This window comes from Mirounga leonina, unplaced genomic scaffold (genome assembly GCF_011800145.1).
Source record: "Mirounga leonina isolate KUSES-001 unplaced genomic scaffold, KU_Mleo_1.0 Mir_179, whole genome shotgun sequence".
Classification (NCBI taxonomy): Eukaryota; Metazoa; Chordata; class Mammalia; order Carnivora; family Phocidae; genus Mirounga; species Mirounga leonina.
The window spans coordinates 5,796,072-5,817,557 of NW_023270466.1; the positions used below are offsets into that span (position 1 = coordinate 5,796,072).

A 21,486-nucleotide genomic window follows, 5' to 3' on the forward strand; every position below is an offset into this window, starting at 1 on the left:
CAAATACTGTTTTTCTAAGACTAGAGAGATGCCGACAGGTTTCTTGTGACCCTAGTGCTAGGGACTCCGCCTGTACTAACTGGACCTCTTTATAGAGGCCCCCCCCCGCCGCCCCCCGGTTTCTAGGTGCTGGCTCAGCACTTCGTTAGAGCATGTGCTTTAATCATTTACGCATTTCAGTGCTTAAATTAGATTGCAGTATTGAATTTCTTCATAAAGTAGATCTTCTCTCCATTAAGTAAATTATTGGGAAATGTTTTTGACATGATTTAAGAAAAATAGTTTACTTCAGCTGGAGGCAGGAAAAAAGGAAAAAACCAGTCAGCTCATGTCCTATCCTTTTGAGCTATCAGTTGGTTGTGGTACTTCCAAAAGTGACACCACAGACTAAAACACACCATCATTAGCAGGTAGGATCTGATGTAATTGACTGGCATCGATCATTCTCATGTTTTCACATTGTAGAAGGGTCACATTTTCCTGTGCTAACTTAATTTTCCCAACTTTTGTGAAAGTATTACCCAAACTATGTGCTGTCTGACACAAAGCATGTTATTTAAAGTACATGAAATGCAGTCTTCTTGTCAACTTTTATGACCACGTGTGTACATTAATGGTTTATGTCCTACATTTTGGAAAATAAATCTTTGTAAACACTAATGTTGGAAATTCCCAGAATTTTACCAGAGTACTTAGGATCTTCATGTCTGCTTCCCCTACCCAGTAGCCTGTCAGATCAATAACCAAAAGGGCCAAAGGGAGACAATTCCTGATCTGAATTTTATGCTTCTCAAGAAAATCACTCATGAAAACTATAAATTCCTAAGTGATCAGCCCATTCACTGTGCCTTGACAACAATTGCATGCTCCGTGTTGGCCTGGTTTAAAGCTTTCTAAAGAATTTGGAACACTTGAAAGTATCAGAGAATACTTCTAACTTGCATTTGCAGGTTTTTTTTTAAACGGGAATCTTCTTTTTGTTTCCTTAGAATTAATGCTCTTACCTAAAGTAATAATACTGTATTAATACTGATGCATTTATCTTGGATAAGAGTGTGTGTTTTATGAGCTGGAGTTCCTAACTTACAAGTAGTAGTATTTTCTAACCCAAAATTCTAGTTGCATACTAATTTACGACCCCCTGAAGTCCAACGTGTGAATACCTTTGTTGTGAGAACTGTCAGCTGGTTTTGTATGTCAGATTGTAGCCAAGGTATGGAACCACATAATGGAATACTACTCAACTATTAAAAAGAATGAGGTGAAACTGTTTCTGTAGTATGGTAAGATGGCAAGAAATGTGTGTGAGGGGAGTTTACTGTATTTTTGTTTCCCAATTTTTTTTTCCTATGAAATGAATTATATGAATATTTGCTGCTTGAATTTTTCTACTAAAATTTGACTACAGACATACTCCCTAAAGATATTTGATAATCAAAAGGGACTGTGCTGAGTAAATATGTCTACTGATTGCTCTCTCGGTATTTTGAAGGAAGTTATTTTCACTTTTAATTATTTTATTTGGTGACTTTCATTTGTTGGTAAATCAAGTCTGTATGCCCAAAATAATAGGAACTGTGACTGCTTTTCTTAAGTTTGGCAGTTCTTTAAAATGTATTAAGTTTTTGTTTTAGCATGTAGAGGTTGGTTCTTCTTTTGTAGGTTTTGTTTTTAGTTTGTTTTCAGTAGCAACTCAAACCAATTGTTTTTCCTCTATACAAGTTACTAGTTTAAACTAGAAATATTTTAATTATACCATGATACCTTAGTTGACAACAGCTCTTAGGCAGACACTTGTCTGTGTGTACATATTATTAAATAATTCACTTTTGTCACTTAAAACATTTATCATTAGGAAAGTGACAGATGACGGAAGATCATATTCTAACATCTATGTGAAGACCATAGTCCTGGCTGGTGTTTGGGGTCTGGAAGGTCAGCTTCACCAGGGTTCTGATACTCTTGAGGATTTTGTGTGTCTTTTGGGGTTGTAAGGAAGGAGAATTCTTATGTTTTGAGGATTTCTTAAAATTATATCTTAATTATACCCCATTTTCAAAAGTCATGATACAAAAATTTATTTAACTTAGAGATTTTTACTTCTTCTGTTTTATTTTGGGTCAAGCGCCATCTGAAAGATGATTTGTTAAGGCTTCGCCTTGTGTCCTATAGTCCGTTCCTGTTGCCCGTAATGAGGAAAGTACAGGGGCACTGTCTGTTCTCAAGCTGTGGACTGGGGGGGCACCTGAGGCTCTATCGTGTGGTACGTTTTCTGGGAAAGGTACAAAGGAATTTATCGGACTTTGGGGAAATCTTATAAAAAAGACTTATTATATCTATGGGATTACCTTTTTAATCCAAGGGGCAAAGAACTGCTGTCTCTCTTGTGCCTCTGTGCCCGAAAGCCTTTGACTTTGAAAGGTCAGCTGCTTCGATTCTGGTTTGGACCCTGCTTCTGTTGAATTTCAGCCAGCAAGTCTCCAGCATACAGGAGAATTTGAGATTTTTCTCCCTCCCCCATTTCTTCTGTTTTTGTTCAGTGTAAACAGTTCCTGCCGTAGTAACATAGACAAATATAGCAGAGAATGCTTTTCTGGAAGAAGAATGCTCCCTAAGCATTTTTTAACCATTTTTGGGAAGAATTGATCTTTCTGTGTATTTGAGACAGACTGAAGGAGGGAGGCTGTTGCTGTAAATTGAAGTGACATCATATGTATTGCCCCCATTGATCCGCTTTTAGTCTCCAGCCAGGATAAAAGGAAATGGCAGCAGGGAGGAAGCATGCTTCATTTAGGCACAGATCCAGAGTGATAATGGGGTAATAATAGAACTCACGCCACTGTCCGCCGGTGGCTGTCTTAGTCCCAGGCTCACTCCCCGTCTGGGAGCCTCTCGGAGACTTCCTCCGTGTGTGCGGCTGCCGCGGGCCGGCTGGGCCACGAGGGGAGGTGCCTTCCCTTTGACGGGTGCAGGCAGTGGCGGCTCCTGGTTCCTCGTGTCGGTTCCTGCCTTTGCAAGGTCAGTGGTGGGATGCGTTGGTGACATTTTCTGATCGAGGCGGCGAGCTGGCCTTTTCTGTGCCTTGCTAATGGCAGAAATGGTGGAGGGGCTCAGTTGCGTGGGTGGTCCTCTGGGAGCCGGGAGTGAGTGATGCCCCTCTGATGGCGGTAAGGGGCTTCTGGAAGAGTCAGGGTTTGTTTGCTTTGTGCTGCTTGTAGACGAGGAGGGTGGCTTTGGAAAATTCATATCTTCTTTCCAAGAGCCTATGTGGAAACTCTTCAAAACCATTCAGAGTTGGGTGGCTTCCCTCAGCAATTTAAGTAGACTGGGAAAAATACCAGGTAGACTTCTTTTTTCTTCGTACATTTCTGAGTAATTAGCGACTACGGAATCCTCTCTCTTTAAAGCAAGAATACAGACTTCTAAATCCTTAACAAATAGCATTTGTATTGACTGACCCCCTTTAGCATTTTATGTTTTGTATTCAAGTAAGTTTTACAGTGTGTGAAGTTCTCTTTCACACACAAAGCACATGACTTTGGCACCCCATTGTCTTATTTTGTCTAAGTTTCTGAGGCAGATGAATATTTAAAATACTGAGGTGGCTTCCCTATGGAAAAATAGTCACCCCTTCATGAAGTCCTTGTGTGTGCAAAGGAAGGGACCTTCTATTCCTGTCACTGTTAAACTGTGGGCGTGAGCACCATTAGACGCTCAGAAATAAGGTCAGGTTCTTTTGTAATGTTTAGAGGAGCTGCTTTCTCAGGAGATAACGCTCTGAAACACGCACTTTATTTTTCTTAATCACCCCATAGTGCAACGGAAGCTCTCAGTACTGCTGCATTAAAACACAGTTGGCCTAGAAGTCATGTGAAATTTAATGTGATTTCTCCGTGGGTGGGAGTGGAATGACCCGCACAGCGTTTCCCACTGCTGCCGTGCCAGCCGCCGGGGCGGGCGGTGCCCAGCACCGTGTTTAGACCACGTTTGCCAGTGTGCGATCTTGCTCGCTGCTGTGCAGACATTTTGGTTTATTACATAGTCCTTCTTTTTCATTGTAGGGTGGCTTCACAGGGAGTAAGTGTTTATTTTATGAAGAAATGTACTGTATTAAAGTGAGCTACTTACCACATTTTTGCTTTCATATCCTCCTTTCAGGGGGTCTGTAATGTCATGTAAAAAATTATGTAATGTTTACTTATTTGTGAATGAAAGATACTGAATCAGTGTTATTATCTGTGTACTAAAATAGCATTTGATCGCTAATTTTCTCTGCTTTCCTCATTGTTTAGAAACTGCATTTTTCCTGGTGAATTAGAAGAGCCGCAGTTGGAAGCCAGATGGCTACAGGTTGTTTACTAAGGGAGAGTCATTTCTACCAGTCTGCTCTGAAGGCTAGGACTAGCGAGCTCCTGGTGTTCGTTCTGGAGAAATGGTCTCAGGTCTCCGTGTGGGCCCTCGTTGCCTTCTGCCCGCTCTCAACAGGCCCACTCTCCAGCAGCGCTGCCTGGGTGGGGGGCCTCCCTGGCGGGGCGTGCGGCCTGCTCTCTCTGCCTCTCTCCAGTTAGAGTAAATGAAACGTGTTAGAGAGCCCTAAGGGTTTGACCCCCTCCCATCCGTCTCCGCTGTCCATCTTCAGGCAGGGGGCTTGGCTTTAAATATTTTTCCATCGTGGAAAATTTGAAGAGGACAAAGGCCTTCAGTGATCCTTTGGTTTTGTTTCTCTGTGAGGATGTATGACCTGTTCAGAAGAAAACTTCAAGATATAAAAGTGTGAATCCAGATACCTTGATCAGTTCACAAGCTAGTAATTCTTCAATTTCAAGCTGGAGTTGTGTTTGTTGGTAAAACCCTGTTGGGGTAAGTTAAGGACCAAGCGAATCATCTTACTCAAGGTCTTCTTTCCTCCATGGGTCTCTCTAGTTTAAACCAAATCCCAAACTTGAGTTGTAACAATAGGCCTCTTTGTAAGTGCGTATGCGTAATAGGGAGATGCTTTCCGTCCTGCTCCTTCCTTTCCTGCAACTCTGCAAATTGGCAGGGCTGGTTCCTGCCGTGTTTAGTTAGCCAGCAGGGCCCACACCCCCAGCTGGTAGGTGTTCTGTGCTCTGTCAGGTGGGCCCTTCCCCAGAAGCTGTCGTCCTGCATCCAGAGTGGCCTAGACATCAAGCTGTTGCTCCTAGGGGTGGTTAGCTATAGAAATGCTGGGGGCCAGTTTTGGGAGTGCCTGTCAGGGTATAGGGCTGGATGGGCCCCTGACTCAGTCTGGGGCTCTCCCCTCCACAGCCCCTGCAGAGGCAGAAGCCAGGCCAGGCCACCACCTGGTGAGGGCCGTTGGGACACACTTTGTAAAGGGCAGTAGTGGGGTGGGGGGTGGGGTGAGACCGTGATGGGGGAGAAAGGCCAGCTCTGTGAAGAGGGTTCAAGTGTAGGAGGACAGTTGGGGAGTGACCTAAGGGGTGTACTCAGAGCCAGGGCTGAAGGATTAGCCTCCACCAGGGAAAATCCTCTCTTGGAAGGCAAGAAAGAAAGATCCAGAGAGGGAGGCTGCAGGATGCTGTGGGTAGTAAGAAGGGCTGAGGAAGCCTGGGTGCCAGGCAGGACCTGAGCACATTGCTCGTGGTATGAACTGGTGTGGAGGCTCCCTAGAGGCTGCTGGCCCTGGATTTGGGCTCTTTTATAAACAGCAAATTTTTGAAAATATAAAAGCCTCATGTGTCTGAAACTGTAAGAAATGAAAAACTGTCATTTTTGTTATTGGTTGTTATGTAGTGATTTGATATCTTCAAACATCTTAAAGGCACATGACTTATAATGAAGATGAATGAAGTGTTAGCTATCCTTTGAGTCCTCCTATAGGACCTCACGGGTCAGTGCTGGTTGTAACCCTCTATTTTTGCTGAAGGCACCTTGTTTCAATCCTGTCAGCCTGAGAGAGGATCCACAGCATTGACTCTAAGGTGGAACGAAGTGATGTTATAAAATAAAAATGCCCAGGAATCAAGTGATGTACATCCATGTTTGTCTGTAGGAAAGTGGGGGTTTTATTATCACTTAGAAGGGCGATGTGAGAAAATACAAGGAATGCTTTCACTATGAAATTGCCTGGTGAATATTGTGCATGCTGTCTACTCAGTTTTCCTCCCTGTGTGTTTTGGGAAGTGTGTGTGTGTAGGGGAGGGGGGATAGGGATGGGGCAGAGTGCACACTAAGGGGCAAAAAGGTAGAGAGGTAGCAAGAGAAGCCAATGATTTTTAAATTTTCTTTTAAAGTAACAAAGTGGGGATTAAAATCCAGGTGGGTAGTATGAATATTCTGTTGATCGAGCATTGACTTCTAGACCTGTAAAATTGAGTTAACTGACAGGGATTATCTGGTCATAAGCAGGGATGGAGAAAAGCTAAATGTAGAGAATAGTGAAATTCAGAATCATAATGTTAAAACCTTGATTTCAGAATAAATATTTTTCAGTTCCTGCAGTTTCTACAAGATGGATCTTACATTTAGTTTTTCCTCCATTTATAGTTTATTTGAGCACTGCCCTGTGGTCGGGGCTGATCCAGGCATTGCGTGCAGTACTGTAGTGAATAAGACATTTTAAGTCCTTGGATTTCACAAATATTGTTTGCTCATAAATTTTCGTTGTTTTTATGTCCTATGAAAACATCTTCCTCTCTTTGCCTTTAAGTGATCAACAGCATTTTTTGACTGTATGAAAACTCAGGAATAAGAGTGACCTTGTGCATTTTGTGTGTGTGTGTGTGTGTGTGAGAGAGAGATTATACATATACGTATAAAATCACATGGACAGTCATTTTAATGGAATGGTAAACTTACAATTTTTATAATGGAGGGATTGTGAGACATGGTTCTTGTTTCATTATGTGCCTTTTATTTCTTGGTTGTACATGTGCAAGGTTTAGGTGCTACGGGAAATCTGAGAACTGCTTCTTACTTCTTTTCCATGTGTTCACTTAAGATCAGATGGCTTCAAACTAATGATGTAATGTATGGGGATTAACATAAGAATAAAAAAAAATCAGATGGCTTCTTGAATCTTTATCTGGGTTAAGTGACATTTTTTGGCATTTACATGTCGTAAAGAAAGGAATCTAATGAACCATGATAATGTTTTATTAAGATAAGGACAGGTTTTATCATTTCACAGTGCATATGTATATTAAATCATCATGTTGCACACCTTAAAAAAAAATCACATTGTACAACCTAAAAATAAAAAGATAAATACCTGGGGGCGCCTGGGTGGCTCAGTTAGTTAAGCGTCTGCCTTTGGCTCGGGTCATGGTCCCAGGGTCCTGGGATCGAGCCCTGCATCGGGCTCCCTGCTTGGTGGGGAGCCTGCTTCTCCCGCTCCCTCTGCCGCTCCCCCTGCTTGTGTTCCCTCTCTCGCTGTGTCTCTCTCTGTCAAATAAATAAATAAAATCTTAAAAAAAAGTTAAATACCTGATCTTTTTATCTGCTCTAACTATAGAACTGACATGAAAAGCCATGGAGAATATGGCTTAATCATGCCCCAGAATGCAGTGTCTTTGGGGATAATGGTGTAAGCTCTGAGATTTTAGCAAGATCAAGTCTTTAGCCTTTTCATAGACTTTTTGGTTTTGCCCTTAGCTCCTTCCAGACCAGCTTGTCTTGCTTCTGGAGCATCTCTTGGAGCAGAAGACTCTGAACCCCCGAACTCTGCAAAGCCTCGAGAGGACATACCACCTCCCCCAACAGGATGCAGAGGTAACCAGGAATGCTCTTAGAGTTTAGACAGTGGGGCCCCGCTGTTGGTGAAGAGTGAGGGTCCCATTGCACCCTAAGCTGTTGAAACTGCTTTTTCCTTTAGCATCCATGCAGTGTGCTGCTGAGTGAAGAGCAGGTACTTTAAGCAGAGTGTGAACTGCTCCCCTGGTTGTGCTTGCTCCAGTAGACGGCCTCTGATCCTGGTTATCACCTGGCTATCTTGAGGTCCCGAGTTTTTCCCTTTTACTTCTTAAGTCATAAAGATGGACATAAGTCTCCTAAAGGAATGAGCAGACAGGATGGATTGTTTTTGAATTAGAAACTCAGGCGGGTCATTTTGTGCACGATGGTGGCGCCATCCTGCTGCACATTAAGGAAGCTTGGCTCAGATGTGCCAGAACTTCTTGGTTGCATTCAGTTAGGACAGGAAAGGAGCCATGTGTAAAGGAAATGAAAACTAAATCTAACAGCCGTGGTTTGAAAAGCAAAACTGGATGCTTGTGGGAAAGCAATATGATGTGGTTTGTAATATCTTTTAGCTTATTGTGAAGAACGTGGTGTGAATCCTAAGATGAATTCCAGGAGTTTTTATATACCTAAAATAGTAAATATTTATTGTATTAAGTCATCTGAAGTAAAAAACAAGCACACAGTCAAAATGAGAAAAACTCTTTTATATAAAACTCCTAAAATGCAAGTGAGTTTGGTTTGTGTTCGGTTCAAATAACTGAGCATTTGAGACACGTCCAGGGCTGAGCGGCAGCCTGTACGCACACGGCCATTGAGTGCCCGATCCGCGGCTGTGGTGAGCTGAGATGCGCCAGGAGTGTGAATGGCACCGCGGACATTAATGACATGGTGTACAAAAGGGCAAATTATCTCAGAATTTCTTCTCATGGATTACAGCGTCGAAATGATATTTCGGATATGTTGGGTTAACTAAAATATGAAAACTAATTACACAGTCACTAAAATAGAGTAAATCGGGAAAAGCTCACTATGACATTATTAGATTAAAAGGTAAGATGGACATTGTTACGCATTTTAAAGCCTCATAAATTCAGGAGTTAATGGAAAAACTTCAGAGAAGACACATGTGGCTTTTTACCCACCTGAGCATAGATCAAACAGGCAACTGTTGCTCTTTATTTCAACTCTTATATTTCTGTTTATGGGAGTTTCCAAATGCCAGCCTGTTATTTTTAATTAGTGTTTAAAAGACGTTTTTATTTATAGGCATGAGGTTATGTTTTAATCAGAGCTGAATTCTTCTGGAATGCCAGGCCCCTGTGACCGGCAGCGGATCAGAGCAGGCGCTGGACACCTGTCACTCTGTGCCCAGAAGTTGTGAGGCGCGAGACCCTGTTCCCCCCACCCCCGTAAAACTCTTTAAAAAAAAAAAAAAAAAGTACATAGCACTCCTTGCTGCAGGCTGATCTGGCCTGCTTTCTCCGGAGTTTGTCAACCCCTGCCGTGGGCCCTGCCGGGTTGAGCTCGGGGGTGGGCAGGGGCCAGATCGAGGAGGGCCTTGAGGCCGTGGTGCACAGTTGGGATTTTTCCTAACAGTGTGCCTCCTGCCCCCTCCCCAAGTTCTCTGAGGTCCTGGTGTGGAGTTAGTTACCCTGACAGCTCGTCTCACTGTGAAGTTTCCTTGAAATGTCACTCAGAACCGGAAAAGCAACAGGGTCTTGACCAACTAGGCTGTTTTCTAGAAACTTTATTAGTTAAGTGTGATTTCTTTGTGACATTGATTAGCAGGAATTTAGTTGAATAATCATCTGCCTTTATTTTAAGTGACAGAACATTTCTTGGGAGAAAGAATTATTATTTGATGGTAAGGTCTTGAAGATTCTGACTTTATTCTCGGTGCTTCTCCTTGACCTAAACAAGTAAGGACCATCCCTTTCAGTCATTATCAGAGCTTTGTCCCAAATAGCAGCCGTTGGAAAGTTGGCCGAATCTACTGGAGTGTGGCAGGCCGTGTCTGGGGCATGCCTGTGGGAAAGGGCTCTGCAGTGACTTTCCTGGCAAGGAGCAGTGTGAGTTACAGCCCTGCCGCTCTTTGTTCAGGGTGCTGGGACCTGGGACCGAGACTTCAGCCCCAGGGATGACGGGGCTCTCCAGCAAGAGCAGGGGATGTAGTTCCCCCACGTTTCCAAGGTGTACGGAAAGGCTCGCCTTACCTTGGACGGACCTTTTCCCTGAAAGCCCATATGTAACGTCCCTTTTGACAAGGGGGGCCTGCTGCACCTTGTCTTGTTGCCACAGCGTTTCCACAGCTTGTTGAAGCGGAGGCTCCGGCTGCTTCCACCCTGCTCACTCAGTGCGCTAAAGCACTCTTTTGCTGTCAGAGCAGTACGTTCTCGATGCATCCCACCAGAGTATGCTCAGCTGTGTGAGACGCCTGTCCTGCCATGAATCGGGGCCCTCGTCCAGTAGCTGCTTCACCTTCTTTGCTGTCACCCCCCTGGGCCCTTCCCTCCTCCCTTCTCTGTGTTGGGCGGGCTCGTGCGGTCCCACCGGGAGTTTTAGTTTTAATTATTCTCTCTGGGTAGCTCAGTACCTGTATCAGCTGTGTTGCTTCTGGGTTTTAGCTGTGTTCCCGGAACATCTGGTCCGTGGGTCAGGATTTCTGAGCATGGCGCCCAGGCTGATGTTGCTCACCAGTATGTTGCATGTCAGATCAGTGGGTGTCGGCCTTCTGAACGCCAGTCCCTGGCTTCCAGGTGCCTGCGTCACCCCTGGCGTGAATATGCAGGCCTGCTCTCCGGGAGAGGGCTGCCACGTGCTCCCAGGCTTACGGGAAGAGCGCTGAAGGACAAATGTCATCAGAAGCTGGGCAGAGTCACATGTGCAATCGTAGGCCACTTTGTGCCTTGCCTGCCCCTTCTCATTGCCACCACATGAAACATGGGGCACTGGTGGGGGGATGTTTGCCTTTCTTAGCCTGGAAAGTAACCCTAAGTACAGGAGTCAACCATCTTTTACCTCCTGAGCTAATGATACTACTAACCGTATGTGGGGCTGCTTTTAACCAGGACGGAAAATGAGCTGAGGGGAACCTCAGTTCACAGAAATGTATTGTCTACAGTTTTTGAGCATATTGGCTCAACTAAAGAGCCATGAAAGTTAAAAAAACAGAAGTTTAACTGATTCTTGGAACAAAGGGTATTTTCTAAGATCCCTTTCTAAATGGTGACTTTCCTGCCCTCTTTAAGCAGGTCTCTTGAACTGTCGTAGTAGCTGCTGTGGTCGGGGGGAGGTGAGGACCCACGCAGCTTGGCTCTGGGACCTTTTTTCCCAAGAGCTTCTCAAGTGACCTTGAAGTTAATTTCTCTGTATAGACTACAAGTGAGCACTTCAAAATTAGGGGCACACCTCAAGTGAATTTTCAGAAATTTAGAATCAGCAACTCAGCATCTTATCTGGCCTAGATGGGAACGGAAGACATTGGTCAGGAAGTTCCCCAAGGTGTCATGCTCTGCTCTGGTGCTTCAGTTGGTAGATTGAGCCAGAAAATTAAGTCTCTGGGAGAGGCCATGACCAGCGTCAGCTCCTCCCCTCATTGTGTTTGGGGAAGTACTGAGGGCTGAAAGGACAGGTCTCGGGGGTGGGTTGGAGTGGGACAGCTGGGCGCCGGCCCTCTAGTCTCCTGTCGGGGGACACGTCCTCATGGTCGGCCATGAGAAGGGAAGGAACGGTGCCTGCTCCTAGCCGTGGGAGTGCCTCTTCCACGCCTTGATCTCTTCTTAACACCCAGGCCGAGCACCTGGTCCTGGCCGAGGCACTGCCTTGGTAACGAGCTCCACTCGAGTCCCAGGCCCCCAAATGGCTGGTGACCACAGCCGAATCGTCCCCTTCCTGGGCGCCATCTTCCTGTCTGCACAGCTGTTGCCTGGACGGGACTGCAGATTTCCGGCTTTTATGACCACAGCCAAGTGGCAAAATGAGTTTCACAAAACCAGTTTTACATTTACTATCATTTCCTAGTTCATTTTCTTTAAAAATGTGCATTGTGATGTAACAAATTGATTTTTATGATCCACCAAATTGACTGCAGCCCGCGGTTTGAAAAATGCCAGGCGGGGTGACGTCAGGGTCCTCCTCACCAGCTCCCCTGCTTCCTCCCTGCGGACCATGGCCAAGGATCCTGAGCCTCCATCTCCTCAGGATTAAAATGGAGCCGTAAACCCCTTCTTCATGGGACTGTTAACACGATGTGAGAAAATGTCTGTGAGCGTCCATGGCTTTCATGTAATTTCTCTTCATGTAAGATTCAGTCTCTCATTTGTTGTGAAATGGTCAGGTTTTGTTATTTACCTGAAACAACCTTTATATTCTCTCCTTCCTTTAATCTGTCAGGGAGAAAGAAAGAAAAGAAGCATAAGCTACCTGTTAGGAGCCCGTAAGCATCAGGTCACAGAGTTCTTGATCTGGGGGCATGGTGAGCCGGAGGGGTAGGGTGCAGGGGAGAACTTGCTGTCAATCGCGGTTTCCTAACTGTGGCACTTCCGACATTTTGGAATGGGTAATTCTCTGTTGTGGGATGGCCTGGGCCTTTTAGGAAGGTTAGCATTGCCGGCCTTTACCCATGAGATGCTAGCAGGAGCGCCACCCACCCAGCCCCGGTTTGGCAATCAAAAGTGTCTGCAGACCTAACCAAATGTCTCCAAGGGGGCAGAGTCACCCCCATTTAAGAACCCCAGCTCGACACTACCAGCTGATTCACAAGAGGCAGTTTTTCCTTCTCATCTAAGGAAGTGCTGTACTTCTGAGGCTCCAAAGAATGTAACCTTGGAAGAGGTGAAAACAAAATCTCTCACAAGGAAGAAAAAGAACTTACAACTAAAGTAGTAGCAGCAGGCACATCTGAGGAAGCAGATTAGCAAAGAGGGACAAACCTGTTTTACCACTAGAACACAGAAGAAGCCATGCCAGCATCCGACCGCTCCACTCCGCTCTGAAGAGGACACGTTCAAGGTTGATTGCAAATGGAAAAACATCCAGTCTTGCGGGCCTTTCCCACATCACTGCTTTTCCTCTGGTTCCTGCTGAAGAGCCCTTGAAAACCCAATAAATGGCCCCCTCCCATGGTGGGCTTCACATATGTGGGGAGGGCGTGTATTTGAGTACGTTGTTACTAAGAGAACTCATTGTTTGCTGGAACAAAAACCACCACAGCATGTCTTTGAAGTCCAAAGGGGATGATTCCAGGAGTGCAGTGGTCTGACAACTCTGGCCCTCATTTCTGATTTCATCTGGGCCCAACGCATAGTTTCTGTGAATTGAGAGGATTTCATGATTCACAGACCTTGGCATGTTAAAAGGGCAGAGAATAAAAGCTTAGTCAGTTGCTAGGTCTCTGAATTCTAAAATTGAGCCATTGCTGTGATTCTGCCCGTTCCTTTTAGTGCTAACACGCCTTCCATTCAAGGTCACAGTCTTCTGCAGAGTGTTCAGGTCTGGTCCTGGTCACGCGGAGCTCCCTGTCCCCCTTCACTCCTCTGGTTGCTTTTCCGCAGCATTCCAGCTACAGAATTAAATAAAGCACTTCTATTTTGTTTTCCTCACAGAGCAGTTTAGAGGAGAGGTTAGTTGTAATCTCTTTAGGCTCTGTTGCCATTTCAGGATGCTCAGTTAGTTACATGTATTAAAATGTAGCATCCCAAACTCTGAGCCTCCTTCCACTCTGGTCCCCCTCCCTGCAGTCTGCGCAGTATAGTGGCGGATGCTGTGGCCCTTGATCCCGGGACTGTGGGAGGGCGGCCCGGTGCGGGACGCTTCTTCCTCCCTCCTCCCAGAGGCTGCACACACACCCCAGGACCTCCCCACATCCTCAGCCAGCATTGTCTGGAGGCACCATCCTGGCCTAGAGCCCCACGAGGCAGTTTGGGGATTAAGCATAAAAAAGAGACCATTGTGGAGAGTCAGAATGATGTGTGGCAATTAGTGAGGTGGTTTTTCAGGGTGAGTTACGAGGTGGGAGTTTCCCAAAACACCTGCCATATCCAGCATTGGGCTGTTTGTCACAGTTTCTTTGCAGGGACAAGGGGTCTGGCTTGGTGGCCTGGTGACATGTCTAAGCTCAGGTTACAAATCAAGAGGTCAGATGCTGTTGAACCCCAACTTCTGGTTGTGAGCTATAGTGTGAATTAATACCCATTTTTTAAAAGGCCAAGACAGTGCTTTAGAGTAGAGGGGGCTGGCGCTCAGCTGTCTCTGACACAGTATTTTAATTCCTTTTCTAGAGTTTTGAAAGCTTGGGTGGGGTACAGATTGAAAAAAGAGATCGGGGTAATTTTCTGTAGTTGCTTTAGACATACCTGTCTTTTTAAACCTTGTGCCTTTTATGATGTGGGAAAGAACGGAGCTCTTATATAATTCTTTAGTTATATTTGTGTATTTTTCCTTTGTTGTATTTGGTTTATGAAACTGTTTTTAGAACATTTCTTTTCAAGTCAGGAAGATATCTCTAGGTCTTTCTTGGAGTTTTCTTTCTTTGTTACTCAGTTCAGTGCCCCTAGGTTTTTTCCTGTGGAAATCTTGCAACAAAGTGTTCCCTACTATAGTACAATAAAGGAATTTTTCAAAAACTGATCTAAAATGACAGAGTTAAAAAACTTATATTTTTTAGATTAATATTCCTTTCTTGTTCCTGAAGCCAGGGATTGTGCTTTATTTACTTGAATTGTTCCAGCATGTTGGGGCTGCTCAAATGTGTGTTAAGTGATGAAGATAAAGAAAGAATGAGCCACTAATTGCATAATCTGTTCAATTCTTCTTAGGACCATTTAAATAAACACTTAAAATCAGTTGATAATATTTATAATTTATCTGTAAATAGAAGAAAACGGAAAAGAACATTTAATAGAGGGGCGTTTAGCCACAGGTTCAGCCAGACTTGATTAGAAAAGTTTCTAGTCTCTTAGTGTTCTTTGTTCTTTGCTATTTGGCGCTCAGCAGCAGGTCCTGTGGTATAGAAGCTTTATATGCCCCCCACACCCCCATCTATACAGATTTTCTCAGATGCAGAGATGAACACATTTTCTGGGGTTATATTGCCTTAATGCTCTTTCGGTAGAGCCCAAAACCCAGCTACATCACATGTCCATTTTGTCTTTAAAGGGCTCACGAGTGAAATCAGTGTGGGGTTTTGTTGGTGCTTCTGGGTTCTTTATTCCTCCCTCAGTAGTTTACATATTTCGTATTCTATTTCTGTGCTGAAATCCACAGCAAAAAAAGCTCCCTGTTGTCCATGAACACTGCCATCTTTTTCCCACAGCTGTAAACTGAGCCATATTCACATGTAAAGTGTCCCATAAGTACCTTAAAATAGAGGGCTCACTTTTTCCAAAATGCTCCCATCTTTCCAGATTGCTTTTCTCCCCTCCAGTGCCTTACCTGGACACATTCCCTGCTCTCTAGTTCCCTGGCACACCAGGATTTGGGTGTTGGGGGAGTTTGGCCTTTGTGCTGTGGAAGCCACGTACCACACGTGGGATGCAGGTTCTCCCTGAGGCGTGTGGGGAGCCTTCCCCGGGGCAGGGGGCAGGCTCTGTGGCCCCCACCCTGTGTCGTGGCAGCATTCGCTCTTAGGTGTGAATGTCTGTGCTGGTCCCTGAGAGCAAAGGGAAAATTCGATTTAAACTGTTCAAAAAATTAAAGAGCACCCACTTATATGCAAATCGTGGCATTTTGTGCGTGTGTAAGTGTATGAAATTTAGGGATCAGTTAAACTTTATGGGGTGGCACTGACACTGATTTTTTTTTTTAAGCTACTTGGTCTGCATGTTGCTGCACTGCAGCCTTGAACCACATGGAACCATGTTCCGTAGACCAAGTGATCTTGCCCATCTGTGGGTAGAAGAAGCCAACCGGGCTGAGCTCGGGAAGTCCCCTGGCTCTGCTGTCAGGACACCAGGTAGTTTCCTCTGTAGAACAATGCCCTTTGCTGAAACCACCTTCCCCATCTTGACTCTTAGGTTGTTTTTAGTAACAGCTTTGAGTAATAATTCACAGGCCACACAATTCACCATTTCAAGTGCACAATTCAGTGGTTTTAGTGTATTCGCAGAATTGTGCAACCAGCACCGCAGATAATTGTAGAACATTGTCATCCTCCCTCAAAGAAGCCCCCGTGGCCTGTAGCTGTCGTTCCCGTCGCCTCTGCCCCCACTCCCGGTCCCGGCAACACCGTCATCTCTCTAAATTTGCCCGTTCTGGACGTTCTTACAAATGGAGCGATACACAGTATGCGACCTTTTGTGACTGGCTTCTTTTCACTTCGCCTCCTGTTTTCAGGAATTGTCCGTGTTTCAGCATATATCAGCACTTCATTCCTTTTGTATTGCCAAATATTTTCGATCGTATGGATTACAACCGTGATCCATCCATCAGCTGATGGACTTGGGGCTGTTTCCGCATCTCGGCTGCTGTGAATAGTGGTTTTGTAGGGAGGGTATTGAAAGAAATAGCCATTAAAAAGAGAGGGGAAGGGAGGGCTGACATTTTCGCGGCATGTGTGGTATGGCTAGAAATTGGGCTTGGGATGCCTCCTTGTTCAGGAACTGGTGTCTTGTCTTCCTTCTGCACTCCCGTTTGTGCAGCTCCTTCTCAGACTCTAGTGTGCCACCCCGGCTTCCCCCGTTGCACCGTGTTACATTCTTTCACAGCATTTGTCACAAAGGTATTGCTGGTTTCCTGGATTTTTCTTAGACCTTCTATTGAACTACAAGTTCCAAGAAGACTGGGACTTGACTGTTTTATTCACCACTTTATCCTCAGCATCTAATACTTATTTTTTGGAGAATGACTTTTCCTGAGTCTCCAGGTGTTCTGGAACGGCAGCTACTAGTCATCTGACGTGACAGGGTAATTGGAGTAGGGAAACACCTTCGGGAGGGAACAGTCCTTTTTGGTAGAGACAGGGAGGCCCTCCAGCCTCAAGTCTGCCTCTGAGGAGAGTGAGAGAAGGCACCAGTGTCCCTTCTGAGCTTATCAGAGGAGGTAACCCATGGTTCTGTTTTCTGCCAACAGTAAAAGTCCTCTTTGCCGTAAAGGCTGTGTGTCCCATGGTAACACAAGGAAGAAAAAAGGTGGAATGTGTTCCTTCCTGATTACAGACTTACATGTTGGAACAGACTGCCGTCAAGTTTTGATGGGAAAGGAAGGCAAATAGTGCCGTATTTCAAGGTGGACCCACCATGGGCTCCCAAGTTCTCCTTTTTGAAGCCAGTTGCCCTTAACAGTGTTAATGTCATTAGATGAAAGAGTAAGTATATCCACAGGAGAAGGAAGAAAGGTTAGAACTTGCCCTCGTGAACTATGCAAGGCTGCCTCTTCTAATCCTTGACATTTGTCATCCCATTTATCCTCCCGGCCGCTCTGGGTGGATGTGTCAAGTGTGAGGCAGTCCCGAAGGAGCCCTGTTCTGCGTGTTGCCACAGCTCCGGTTATATTTGGCTATAACCAGTTCTAGCCAGTTGTCCATCACCAGAGCTTTAGGGACTGACTCAGGCATGGGTGGTAAGAGCCCTGAGAAAGAGCAGACAGCCTCTGATGCCTCATTTGTTGTCCCTACCGCCCCCGCCCGGCTTCGTGACAGCAAATGCAGTAACTTCTAGATCTTGTTTCAAAGAGAGCATGAAGATCGCAGCTCTTCAGAGTAAGGAGCAGCGAATGTGGGAGCGCAACGGAGAAGTGCTAGAGTCACGGTACAGATGTTGGAGTCTCGACGTGAGAGCCGCACAGCTGAGGGGTCTTTCGTCTTTTCTCGTGAGGCACAGCAGAGCGTTACACTCGCCGCCGAAGAAAACACTGGCTGGAGATGCTGTCTGTCCTGGAGCCACACTCTGCAAAGGCCTTCCTGCCCTCACCAGCAGGAAAGCCACTTGATAGCAAAGTTAAATCTAATTTCAGACACAAACTGAAAAAGCGGGTTCATTTACTGCAGTGTTAGACTTATTAACTCCCCGAAGCCATGAGCCTTGGTCTTTCTGTTTACAGATATAAAATGGAACTCTAAATGAGGCTTAATGGGCTTCCCAGATCATGTTCCCTGGACAGATTTTTTTTCCCTTTAACAGTAAATTTTGAAATCAAAAGGACTGAAAAGAAAGGGGAGTACTTCCTGTCATAAATAGGATGGGTGGCATTCTTCAAAGCGTTTTACAGCTTCCAACTGTGCCTTATAATTTCCAAGTAGCTGGAAAGCATTCTGAGTCTTTAAAGGGGCTTCATTCATTCAGAAACATTTGTCAAGCATGTACTGTGTGCCAGGCATCGAGACGGGCCTGGAGATGACCTGCAGGTGCCCGGCCCCTGCTCTCCCCGAGCTTGTGTTTCAGGGCAGGGGGCCAACAAGGGAACACAGGCTGCTCCAGGAGCACCGGGGGCGGGTCAGATCGCAGACCCAACTCGGAGAGAGTGGCCGGTGGCGGCGGCAGGGTGCTGATGGGCTTGGAGGATGCGCGCCAGTGCGGGAGTTGCTGGGGTCACAGCCAACGTCCTTGTCCCCTCCCGTCTGCTGGCCCCTCCCAACCTCCTTGTTAAAAAGCCAAAGGCTATTAACACACTTTGGGACTTTGTGGGACACACTGAGACTTTAATGGAGCTGTGGTGCGTTAACAGAAGGGCGTCCCCTGTCGTCTTGAGCGAAAGTATGTGGGCTCTACTAAACTAGTAAGCCCGACAGGGGCAAGTGGAGAAAAGGAAAAACGCAAAATAATATATACACATTGAATGTTGCTGTGAAGATCAGAAACGAATTTGGCTGAATGGCTAGAATTTCATGTTCATTGGGTGGTTTGTTTGTATACAGTTACGTGTTTATAATTTTTAAACATTTGAAGATAAAGCAGAGAAACAGCTACCTCCAGGAGCCATAGGGGCTTTTTCAGGCTTGGACAGTGATGTGCACCAAGCCAAACCCTGGCTCCCGGACCACAGTGACAGAAGCAACGGCCTGATTTCCTCTCTCTGATGTGCGTGTGCCTGCGCGTGCCTGTGTAGGCTCGGTGGCTTGGAGAACCAAGGCCAGGGGTATTAGCCGAGTTAGCAGAACTAAGCTCTTGGTTTACATCTGCAGCAGTGTCTGCACAGCCTCTGTGATTCCATTTATTCTTCAGGCACGGTAATTCTGAGACACTGGTTTTCAAACTCCGCATCCGAGGAACCCAGGGCCCCACAAGTTTGCCGTTTACCTTAAAGGTGTTTCCTCTCTGACATGGAGGTTTAAACTGCCTGAAGAACCACTTACATTCTTTAATTTATCTTTAGAAGTTTCCAGAGTACACTTTTACTAGAAGTTAGAAGAATTATGTTCAAGAGAAGTTTGAAAACCACTTTGGAAAATTAGTCTATTAGTTAATAAACAGGCTTATGGGGTGCATTCCCATAAAGAATGTTTTATTTCTTTGAAATAGCTTCATGGAAAACACAAAAATTGAAGGAAAAAAAGGAAACTTGAGGTAAAAGCTATAAAAGAACTTTGAGAATTGTGAAGTGTTACTAAGCATGAGACTGGGGTGTGTAGTGATTCACAGAGGGAAGCTCCGACAATGTGGGGAGACTAGGAGCGAGCTGGTTTAGGGGGTCACTCTTCCCAAAGATTGTGTTTCCTTGATGTCAGGTCACCCACCCATGCATGATGCCTCACATCTGCATTTGTGCTGGGCCCACCGGCTCGAGAGTCACTCTGTTTCAGCAGGAATTTAACCCATAGGGAGAAAAGGACTCAAGAGGCCCCACATCCAGGAACATGCTAGATTTTCTGGCAGGACCAGGCTGAAGTAGGCCTGAGCCAGCTCATGAGGACCTTCCAGCTCTGTGTTCTAAGACATCATGCAGGTAGCTTTGGGGGTTGAATGTTTACCAGCACCCCTTCACCTCGCCTCCCTCCAAGACCTGGGGTGTGGGCTTCCGTCCTAAGCAGAGGTCTGCAGAGTGTAGCCAGGCCAGCCCCGCCCACCCTGTTTTTGTAAATAAAGTTTTATCTGAAGACAGCTGTGCTCACACCCACTTATTTACATACCGTCTAGGCTGCTTTGGCAGTACAGTGGCAAATGGGCTGCAAAAAGCCAAAAACACTCACTGGCCCTTGATAGAGAAAATTTCCCAACTCTTGTTCCAGAGTTTGGTAGGAAACCGGTTCTGGATACATGAAAATTCTCAGGTTGAAAAGACATTGGGTGGGGAGTGGGCTTGTTCTTCAGCAGTCTTTCTCTCCTGTTTCTGGGAGAGAACGACCAAATGAGGGGGACCCCCAGCATGTCCTAATGAAGGTCACGGTCATATCACAGAGAGGCCCCACTGGGTCATGGGACTTGTCCCCTTGAGTCTGAGATGTGGAATGGGAATACAAATGACCCCTGCGAGGCAGGTCCCATTTTTTGAGCACCGCCGGAAGTCGGGAGCAGGCCGGAAGTAGTTCGGCTCAGCCTTTGAGTAGTAAGAACTTCCTTGAAATGGCAGAAACACCATGGGGCTGGGGCTGAGGCAGGGCTGAGCTGAGCTGGGCGTTCTGTCTCCACAGGTGGTTTGGGAAATTCCCAGTGCCCGGCCCCTGGGTGTACTGGATGACGGGGGACGCGCCAGCTTCCCGAGGCCTCTCAGCCCCTCCCTGGTGGCACCCCTGCTCTTCTCCCGCAGGGAATTTCAGACTCCTGAATCCAGTCACTGCAGGCAAAGCAGGGGCCCAGAGAGGCCTGGGGACCTCGCGCCCCCTCCCCCAACCCCCAGCCGGGAGCCCAGCCCCGTCTGTGCCTTCTGTCTTGGGCTGCTCTACCTCACACACCTTCCAGTCCACCCTCTCGACCAGCAGCCATCCGATGGGCACCTTGCTCTGTCATTTCGCCAGTTAACAGCACTTTCTTGACATGATACTCCCAAGTTTTTACAAATTCAATAAATAACAGAACTTCTGAAACAGAAAAGAAAGCCAGAAACATGCCACTCCTGCTAAGGTGACAGGCACTCAGTATATGGGACCCTTAGGTACACTTGCCATGGGCAACCTCAGTCGGTTTCCACAGCAGCCAGACAGGGGCCACCCTCGTCTTACCCCACCCCGGGGACCTGGGCCGCGCTGACGGGACTGAGTGGCAGACCCAGGTCTCCAGCCTGGGGCCTCGGGCTCTGTGGCTCAGGGCACAGTGGGTCATGAAATCAATTGAGTAGCTCACTGACCAGCAGAAAGAAAAGGACAGAAAATACCAGAGTGAGGGGCACCCGGGTGGCTCAGTTGGTTGAGCGACTGCCTTCGGCTCAGGTCATGATCTTGGAGTCCCGGGATCAAGTCCCGCATCTGACTCCCTGCTCAGTGGAGGGTCTGCTTCTCCCTTTGCCCCTACCCACTCTCGTGCACTCTCGCAAATAAAATCTTTTTTAAAAAAAAAAAAAGGAAAGAAAATACCAGAGGGAAAGGATTCCGTGTGTGTGCACGTGTATACACGGCTATACGTGTCAAGTGCAGGATACCTCGTGGGTGCCCAGGCCACGCATCTGCCAGGCCTCCCAGGGGCTCAGGCCTGTTGCCACACACACAGCCCACCTTCCTGGTGGAGTTCCTCCTGGACGAGTGCCTGCTACGGGTCAGGGATCCACCGGTCTGGAGCAGTTATGTGGATTATTGGAGGGTTTTCATTCTCTCACCAAAAGTGGGTCCGACATGAATCCGCTTCTGCACACCTCCCCTTCATTGTTCCCACCTCAGTTCTGGCACCCAACCCCAAAGAACCA

General features: G+C 46.3%; 1 protein-coding gene across 8 annotated transcripts in view; it reads left to right on the forward strand.

The window, feature by feature from the left end:
* Positions 1-21,486, forward strand: part of AOPEP (aminopeptidase O (putative)) — a 355,797-nt gene that overhangs the window by 324,649 nt on the left and 9,662 nt on the right. For 6 of the 8 annotated variants that reach the window (XR_004682777.1, XM_035024441.1, XM_035024445.1 and 3 more), the window contains one exon: positions 7,633-7,749. The exons of 1 other annotated variant lie outside the window; for it this stretch is intronic. Coding sequence is in view for 5 of the 7 variants with exons in the window: in XM_035024441.1 (XP_034880332.1) it covers positions 7,633-7,749 (117 nt within the window). In the remaining 2 variants the exon portion in view is untranslated. Of the gene's footprint in view, positions 1-7,632; positions 7,750-21,486 lie in introns of those variants that run through there. One more of the 8 variants, XR_004682778.1, reaches the window with a different exon arrangement.